Source organism: Caenorhabditis remanei, chromosome V, assembly GCF_010183535.1.
Source record: "Caenorhabditis remanei strain PX506 chromosome V, whole genome shotgun sequence".
NCBI classification, from domain to species: Eukaryota; Metazoa; Nematoda; class Chromadorea; order Rhabditida; family Rhabditidae; genus Caenorhabditis; species Caenorhabditis remanei.
In genome coordinates this window covers 3632227-3641860 of record NC_071332.1, presented here as the reverse complement: position 1 = coordinate 3641860, position 9634 = coordinate 3632227, and the positions used below count along the sequence as shown (strand labels likewise).

At 36.4% G+C, this 9634-nt stretch overlaps 2 protein-coding genes across 2 annotated transcripts; one reads left to right on the top strand and one right to left on the bottom strand.

The window, feature by feature from the left end:
* Positions 1 to 3302: 3302 nt before the first annotated feature.
* On the bottom strand, positions 3303 to 5731 carry GCK72_017087 (uncharacterized protein; the record flags this gene model as incomplete). The annotated part of the gene is made up of 4 exons (XM_053731879.1): positions 3303 to 3479; positions 4215 to 4404; positions 4451 to 4617; positions 5501 to 5731. 4 exons carry the CDS (start codon positions 5729 to 5731, stop codon positions 3303 to 3305), a joined length of 765 nt encoding a protein of 254 aa, XP_053580792.1.
* An 886-nt stretch (positions 5732 to 6617) lies between these two features.
* Positions 6618 to 8320, top strand: GCK72_017086 (uncharacterized protein; the record flags this gene model as incomplete). Its single annotated transcript, XM_053731878.1, has 4 exons — positions 6618 to 6845; positions 7357 to 7523; positions 7570 to 7759; positions 8141 to 8320. 4 exons carry the CDS (start codon positions 6618 to 6620, stop codon positions 8318 to 8320), a joined length of 765 nt encoding a protein of 254 aa, XP_053580791.1.
* Positions 8321 to 9634: the final 1314 nt, after the last annotated feature.

Genomic DNA, 9634 nt, shown 5'->3' with positions numbered 1-9634 from the left:
ATATTTATGACGCGGCCGTTTTAGCGGCTTTTTGGTGGTCTGGACGTATTTTTCGACATTTTTTTTCAAAACTTGGGAAGATAGGTTTTCTTATACGCTGAATTCGATTTTAATAACGATTTCCCAGAAAAATAACTCTCTCTTCCGAAAACACCGATTTTGGGGGACGGCGCATATTTATGACGCGCACTGTATGAGAAGTATGGGGTGGAGGTGCTGAGCCAGTTTCCTAGTATGCATTGTTAGCAGGAATCAGAATTGGGAGAAATCCTTACAAACGCGCTCTACCGAAATGTTCGAAAAAGCGCCGTTCACCGGACTCAAAATGAACTTTGATGGAAGAGTTTTTCCGCGCAGCCGTGTAGTCCTCTCGGACAAGATGTTCAATTCTCTGTTTTCTGACTTTTTTCAAGAATTTTTCGCAATATAAGTTGAAAAAACACGAAAGTTTGTTTAAAAAGCGAGGAAACGAGGAATTGAACAGAAAAAAAACGGCCACGCGGAAAAACTCTTCCACCAAAACTTCTGTGGTGGTACTGTAAATGCGCCTTCAAACAGGACCGACAGCTTTTTGAGAATGGTAACATGTAGATTTTTAAGTCTCTTTAAAAATGTATCTATTGACACATACATTTCCAGGTCAATAATTCCACTTTTAGCAAGTTTGTGCACATATACAGTCTTTGAAAGTTAGAAGACAACAAAGTTGGGATCATAAAGTACTTGTCATTGCGAATTGGTATCAATTTATAGAGAATTTCAAGACGATTCTGAATATATAATTTGTTTTTCAAACGGACAGCTAGAAAAAAGATACGACGGTATGAAGTTCACTTCTAGCTGTAAGTTTTAAAAAAAGCTTTTCAGAATCGCGTTTTCTTTCGAATTCGCTATTTTATCAGTTAGTAGCTTCTGCCTCTCTGTTTCAAAAAACAAGTTATATATTCAGAATCACCGTGAAATGTGCAAGTTAAAATTTATTTTGAAAAACGGAAAAAAGTTTAGAAATGAAGAGACACTACCAAATATGGAAAGAGAAGGAAGGAACAAGAAGAAATAGCAGAAACTCCCCTTTTTCCCGTTTATTTACCTATTGACAGTCACTATGACAGTCACTATGTGTGTGTTATAATCAAAACGTGGAGAGATGATGAATCACCCCGTTTTTTCGTGTGCTCCTCTTCTACTCGCATTTATGACTAAAATCGTTGAGACGTTTCGAAACCAGCATTTCGAAACGTCCGGTGTCAAAACGTCCCGAGGTGGCTCCAAGACGTTCAAGAACCAAGACGTTTCGAAACCGCAAAATAATGACCGGTTAGTTAATTACTGGAAATTTTAGATACAGTGGAAATACAGACAAACTCAGACACTGTAACATTTTAAAAGAACTTGACATACGAGAAAATAAATAAGATTCTATATAAAGTTTAACTCAGAAAAATGTGTCACAAAATTCAACTTTTTTGAGTTTTCTGTGACAAGTAACCACCGCCTGTCTAAACATGAACTTCCCTTTGAAGACTTTGAAGACGACTAACAAGAAAAGGAGACGTTTTGTGAATTCATTCACAAAAAGAGTCGCGTCGTCAAATGACCCAGAGGAAGAGGTCAACCGGTGAACGGCCACCTGTCCCCTCTTCCGTATTTAATGACCATTAGAGGCAGGTTGCCGTGAAAAAAGAGAAAGAGCTCATGCACTTGACTACCTTTTTGAACATTTCGCAACACTTTACATATTTTTAAGTCTTTCTCTGCGTCTCTCTCTCTCTAGAGAATGTCAGTTTGCTTATGAAATATGTTCGAGGGGAGGTGGAATGACACACATATTATTCGACAATTACCTGACTGAGATGACTTTCGTTTTTTCACTCTCTCTCTGGACACAGAAGATAATTACTTCTTACTACAGACGGGAGAATTAGGATATTGAGGAAAGCTACCAGGTTCCAGACTTGCAAAATATCGGCCCGGGCCGGGCCGGTAGAGAAAGTTGCCGGCCCGGCCCGGCCCGGTCGGCCCGGAGTCAAAAAATGAGTGCAATTTTTTCACAAAATTTTTCGAAATTTTTTGAAATTTTCATCAAAAATAGTCAAAAATCCTATGTACTTTTGAGTTTTATCGATATGTAAAAACATAGTCGAAAATTCGACTTTTTTGCGAAAAAATCAAAAAAATTTCAAAAAAATTCAAATTTTCAAATTTTTGTACTGTGACCCGGGCCGACCGGGCCGGGCCGGGCCAGGCCGGCCCGTTGCAAGTATGCCAGGTTACTTTTTTCATGGAATGATCCAGAAATGTTTAAAAATTCAGAACTTTAGGAAGGTCATGTAGTCAGTTATGAGATGTGACCTATATCATTGGAAAGCTGAGAAAACGCTGATTCTAAATATATATTCAGTTTTTGCCCTCGAGGCCTGGTATTCGAGAAAAACTAGGTCAAAGTTTTTTTAGGCTTCAGGCTTGAGGCATAAGGCTCCAAATATCTCAAAACTTAGTTTATATGAAAAGCCAAGTCAAGACCATCAAAACTATATCAAAACCTTAAAATTTGATCAAGTTTTCGAAGAGTTATAAGGATTTAATTTTAAAAAAGACGCAAAAATTTTTGTAATACAATAAATTTCGTTGAAAACTTATACTTTTGAGCCTAAAGCTGCACCAAAAACTCAAATTCTGTGTTTAACTGTCTGTCGGTGTGTCCGAATGTCTGGATGTCGAAAAATCTCAAAATGTGGTTGTGTTTTCAGAAAGTTATAGAGAATTGAATGTTGCAACAAAAAATTACAAACAATTTTGTTTCAAAACTTTGACCTAGTTTTTCTCGAATACCAGACCTCAAAGGCAAACACTGAATTTATATTTGAAATCAGCGTCTTTTCAGCTTTCTAATTGTATAGGTCATGTCCAATAACAACTCCAAACTGAGTCCATGACCTTCCCTAGTAAGATTTTTTGAACTTTCGTAATTTCAACTGTCTTATATGGTATGTAGATCTTTATTACTTGGCATATTGTTATGTGGTCATTTTTTGAAACTCCAACTGACAAATTGGTTTTTATTAGATTGGTACATGTTTAAAATTATTGAAACAGCATCAATCACATAAATACTCTTATTACCTTATATTACTTATTAAAGTAATTATCATACTTATCTTTTCGTATAAATACTTATCAAAGAATTTCAGCGTCGATTTCCAGTCTTTGGCAACTATGCATGTTGCACAGAACAATTGGTTATATACAGTACAAAAAAAAGGATAAAAATTATAAGACTATCTCAGAAAGTTATAAAAAATCTACTGTCTTGATATCCAGGCAATGACCAACATGTGGAGAGTGCCAGTAATGGCTTGGACGACACTCCTTTTCGCAAGCTTAATGCCTTCGTTACTGCCGGTTGTCATTGCTTTTATCACGAGTTTAGCAGCACAATACCAATAATGTAAAATGACCACAGATGCTAAGAACATTACCTGAAAATGAATTCTTAAATGTACACTCTGAAACCAGAAATGCTAATGTAAACCACAAAGACTTTTTGTGGTTTCTGATTTGAACCATCCTAATTAGAACTAGAACTTGGACTACTTTGCGTGTCATAAGTATGTATATGTAGCGCCCCTCGTTTTTTGCGTTTCTGGAATTCCCGCATGAGCAAATGGTTGATTCCATTTGATCCGGTGTCTCAGAAAACCTAAAATTAGGAGCTTTTTGGAAAATTTCGAATCTAGTCCCCTGATCTGTCACAGGTTTTCTGAAAATCAGCCGCGTAAAAGTACAGCGCGTTAAAAAAAATTGTGACTGGGAGCACTGAAAACCGAATAATTAGAGGGAATTGATTATATTTAGTTGTCGCTGACGTATTTCTGATGTTTCCATCTAAAATGTAGTCTAGATCCAGTTGTTCTAATGCGCTGTACTTTTAAGGCGGCTGATTTTCAGAAAACCTGCGACAGATCAGGGGACTACATTCGAGATTTTCCAAAAAGCTCCCAATTTTAAGTTTTCTAAAACGCCTGCTCGGATGGCATTGCGGGAATCCCAGAAACGCAACATTTGAAGGTTCGCTATATTTATGACGCGCACTAAAGCCTACCTGAAATCAAGTTATCCATAATTTTCTACTTCGCCCCAGTTCTATTGTGTATCATACGGACAGTTCCAATTTGGGACAACACCGTAACTCAATTGAAGTTTCAAAAACGTACCCAGCAGGATATTTGCTTGCGCAATAATCGAATCTTCTCATTCAAAGGCTCAACTTCTTGGGAATACAAATTCTTGAGTATCATCAGTTGCTCTTTGTCGGTCTTTTTATGTGAATCAAAACGAAACCGAGTGTTGCATCCATTCTCAATATCTTCTTCCAAAATTTTCTTTTCAGATTCACATTCAGATCTGAAATATATTATAGATTATCTTCCTAAAACACCCCAAAACCTACTTGATTTGTCTGCGTTGACACCATAGTTGTTGAACAATGACTAGAAACAAAACAGACTCGATTCCGAAAATACAACACTGAATCCAGAAGTTCAATCTTGCCATGTCCAGAATATCTTTCGATATGAGAGCACATGTTAACATTGTTATAAATGAGATACACAGTTTCTGAAAGTAATTTTCGGGTGATATTTAGTTGTTATCGGCTTATTAATGTCCCTTAACTGTTTGATAATTTGAAAAAGATGATGCCTGTTATGCTGGAATGCAGTTTATCAGTTACAGAGACATTACTAGCTATCATGGCTTATCACATAAGTTTATTTTCTATTAAGTTTTTCTAAATTTCGGAAAGGCAATGCCTAAGTTGTTTGAGCATACAGTACTGGTCATAAAGAATGCGACATTTGCAGTTTTTAGTTGAAAATTGTCAACTTTGTGAGTCCCTGATAGCTTCACCATATTGATTGTAAATGGAATGTATAAATCACAAGTAGAGCTTCATTTTTGTAGTTGACAACCCGGAGAAGTTATCAATCGTCAAAGAAATTGCTTGCAATTGTTGCAATTTTTGAGCTGTATACATAGATGGTCTGTAACTTCTTAGGGTGTACTCGTACAAAAAAGTTTTCAACTACAAAAATAAAGCTTTGATTGTTATCTATACTCCATTAACAATCGATGTTGTGAATGGCCGTTTCGCACTCACAAAGTTGATCTTTCAACTAAAAGCCATATGTGTCGCATTCTTCATGGCCAGTACTATAAGCCCACAGGCTATGTTACACGTCTGACACACTGATCCAATTCGATAGCCCAAGGTTCTAACTCTGGAGATATCAGTAAAAAACAGAATTTGAAGGAAAGCTACCGAAAATATCTACTGAAGTTTTCAAATTTCCCTCAATTTTTGAACGTTATTTTCTCTTAAAAATGAGTTTTCGGCAAAGCACTTTTGTATTTGTACTCAAAATTCGAGCTCTTAGGTGTCATAGTAAAAACTACTATTGTAACATGGTAGAATTGTATTTCAATAACGGCAAAAACTTACATATGAACAAAGTTCCACTGGTTTTTCACAAACGTCATATTGCTTCCTTTTCCATTCAACAGTGAGTTTCTTCTTCAGCATATCCAATTCTTTTTCCGTTACTTTTGAACCTTTTTGAATTTTATGCGATAGTTCAATGTGGAAGTTAGAAAACGAATAATAATAGAATCGTGAATCCTCTTCTTTTGGAGAGAGCTCCTTAGACTGGTGTAGTGAGATGGCAATAGTCATTGTTTTGTTCTGAAAAACAAAAAATTTAGATAACAACGAGTGAAGAGAAGACAAAAATGAATGGTCAAAACGTGACACATTCTCAAAGTTTCATTTTTTTCAACTGAAAATAGCAAACATGCCCCAAAATGCTGTCATGAAACACGTCGTTAGCAAACAAAAGGAGAAAGGGGATAGTACAATAAAAAGGTCCGTAGCCGCCTCTTCTCGGTGGTCACTGCGGGTGAAGGTCACTCATCACGGCACGATATTAATCTGAATAGCCTACACTCGGTTTTTCCCTCTTTTTCTCTACAGACGTACTCTGGAGATATGAAGAATGAAGGCAGGCAGGTAAATACCGTAAATACTGTTTTATAACGGCATGCCGTTATATTATTCTACCAATTCCGAGAGAAATTTTGTGGCAGCAGTTTTTACGCAGCGTGATTAGAAACTTCTTGATCAGTGAATAGAACGACCCAAAAAGTGTATTCCGTTTACCTTTAATGAGTTTCTGAAACCACAAAATTTCTCTCGGAGTTTGTCGGCATGCCGTTATAATACAATATTTACGGTATCTACCTGACTGCCTTCATTCTTCATATCTCCAGAGTACGTCTGTTGAGAAAAAGAGGGAAAACCCGAGTGTAGGCTATTCAGATCAATATCGTGCCGTGATGAGTGACCTTCACCCGCAGTGGCCACCGAGAAGAGGCGGCTACGGACCTTTTTATTGTACTATCCCCTTTCTCCTTTCCACCTCACCTTTTCTTTGCTAACGGTGTGTTTCATGACAGTTTTGTGTTTTTTCCTGTTTCAGTTGAAAAAATGTAACTTTGAGTATGTGTCACGTCTTCTCTTCACTCGTTGTTGTCTAAATTTTTTTGATTTTCAGAGCAATAGAATGACTATTGCCATCTCACTACACCAGTCTAAAGAGCTCTCCCCAAAAGAAGAGGATTTACGAATCTATTATACGTTTACTTACTTCCACAGTGAACTATCTCGTGAAATTCAAGAAGGTTTAAAAGTAGGGGAAGAAGAAATTAATATGCTGAAGAAGAAACTTACTGCTGAATGGAAATGGAAGCAATATGAAGTTTGTGATAAACCAGTTGAAAATTGTACATTTGTAAGTTTTTGCCGTTATTGAAATACAATGTTACAATAGTAATTTTTCACTATGACGCTTAGGAGCTCAAATTTTGAGAACAAACACAAAAGTGCTTAGCGCCGAAAACTCATTTTTAAGAGAAAATAAAGTTATCATCTCAAAAATTGAGGAAATTTTGAAAACTTCAGTAGGTATTTTTGGTAGCTCTTCTTCGAATTCTGTTTTTTTACTGATACCTCTAGAGTTAGAACCTCGAGGTATCGGTTTCTAGTACTATCGGATTGTATCAGTGTGTCGGAACATGGCTTGTGGGCTTATGCTCAAACTTAGACATTGCCTCTTTAAATGTGTATATCTTGAAATATTGAAGTGTTTCATGATGACTGCAAAAATGAGTTACCTTTCTGAAATTTAGCCTGATAAACTGCATTCCAGCATAACTGGCATCATTTTTTCAAATTATCAAACAGTTGGGGGCTTTAGTAAGCCGATAACAACTAAATACATTCTACCCGAAAATTACTTTCAGAAGCTGCAACTAACATTTATAACGATGTTATTATGTGCTGTCGTATCGAAAGATATTCTGGACATGGCAAGACTGGACTTCTGGATTCAGTGTTGTATTTTTGGAATTGAGTCTGTTTTGTTTCTAGTCATTGTTCAACAACTATGGTGTCAACGCAGACAAATCAAGTAGGTTTTGGGGTGTTTTAGGAAGATAATCTATAATATATTTCAGATCTGAATGTGACTCTGAAAAGAAAATGTTAGAAGAAGATATTGAGAATGGATGCAATACTCGGTTTTGTTTCGATTCACATAACAAGTCCCACAAAGAGCAACTGATGATACTCGAGAATTTGTATTCCCAAGAAATTGATCCTTTGAATGAGAAGATTCAATTATTGCGCAATCAAGAATCCTGCTGGGTACGTTTTTGAAACAAATTGGATTACGGTGTTGTCCTTGGAAACAAATTAAAACTGTTCTTATCAGAACTGATACAAAACAGATCTGGAGCAAATTAGAAATTTAGTGCGCGTCATAAAATTCCGCAATGAAACGCGTTTGCACACGACTTGGCAGGTTGCCAATTGAGTCGCCGCTCAGCCAAATCGCGTGTTTATAACGTGGACGAACAATAGGGAGTCCAACTGTTCGAATGAAGCTCACTTTTCTTTGATTTTTCTCGCTTTTTTCGTATAAACCTCTCACAAAAGGTATCGAATTCAATATCACATGATTGGAAATTTTCAACAAGAACATTTAGTTTCTGGTTTCAGAGTGAACATTTAAGAATTCATTTTCAGGCAACGTTCTTAGCATCTGTGATCATTTTCTTTTGTTGGTTTTGTGCTGCTCAACCCGTGATGAAAGCACTTACAACCGGCAGTAACGAAGACATAAAGCTTGCGGGAAGAAGTGTCGCCATAGCCGTCTGGGGCACTTTCCATATGTCGGTGATTACCTGGATAGGAAATAGACAGTAGATTTTCTATAACTTTCTGAGATAATCTTACAACTTTTTTCCTTTTTTTTGTATTTTTTGTATCATATATAACCAGTTGTTCTGTGCAATATGCCTGGAAATTGGAGCTGAAATTCAATTCACAAGCGACATTTTCTAGTACCTTTGGGCGGGCTTTGATAAGTATTTCTACAGAAAGATAAGTATGATAATTACTTTGGTAAGTAATATAAGGTAATATAAGTACTTATGTGATTGATGCTTTTCCAATAATTTTTAACTTGTACTTAGCTATTATCAATGAAAACCAATTTGTCAGTTGAAGTTTCAAGAAGTGACCACATAACAATATGCCAAGTAATAAAGATTTATACCAAATATGACAGTTGAAAGCACGAACGTTCATAAAATCTTTTGAAAAGTTCTGACTTTCTGGATTATTCCAATAGAATCACCATGAGACCTATTAGTTCCATGAAAAAAGTAACCTGCATTTCCTTAAGACATCCATATCCACCTCAATACCCTAATTCTCCCCTTTAGTAAGAAGTAATTATCTTCTCTGTGGGGAGAGAAAAGGAAAAAACGAAAGTCATCTCGGTCAGGTAATTGTCGAATAATATGTGTGTCACTCCCTATTTCATAAAAAACTGACATTTTCTAGAGAGAGAGAGAGAGAGAGAAAGAGACGCAGGGAATACCAAATGACTTAAGAGACAATGTTTTGCTCAAGTCACCAGGTCATGTTACACATGCACCAAGTTGATCCGTTTCGGTTGATTTTTTGATATGTTGGTATCCTGCGAACTCTAAGAATTTGATACCATACCCAATTAAGATCCGACCCCTTTGACCTACCGAAACGATCGATTGAAGTTGAAAAATGAAAATTTTTCTTTCGAAACATAGGAACAAGATTCTTTCAGAAATGGATTGCCAGCCTCGTTTTGTGCATTTTACAAGGTAACTACTTTTTTCTAGCTCGCCTGCATCACATAGAAAAAACACTTTTTTGAAAAAATTGTCTATTTTTTCATGTTTTTTGGATTTTTCGGGTGGTCGAAGTACTGTGGTCCGAAGCAATTTTGTAATGATAAGATACATCTTTGTGATGGCTATTTGAAATTATGAACAGATTTCCCAGATTTTAGTGTCTAGTCGAGATATGATCAAAAATTGACATTTGATGCATTTCTACGTACCCCCCTCCCTGGTAAAAAATGGCTGGGTGACAAAAATCAAAAATAGTCTTGTTTTGAGTTTTCTAAAGCTATAATAGTACTCACACAACTTTTCAGACAATTCTGGTTATGTTTAAGTGAGTTACAGACTCCTC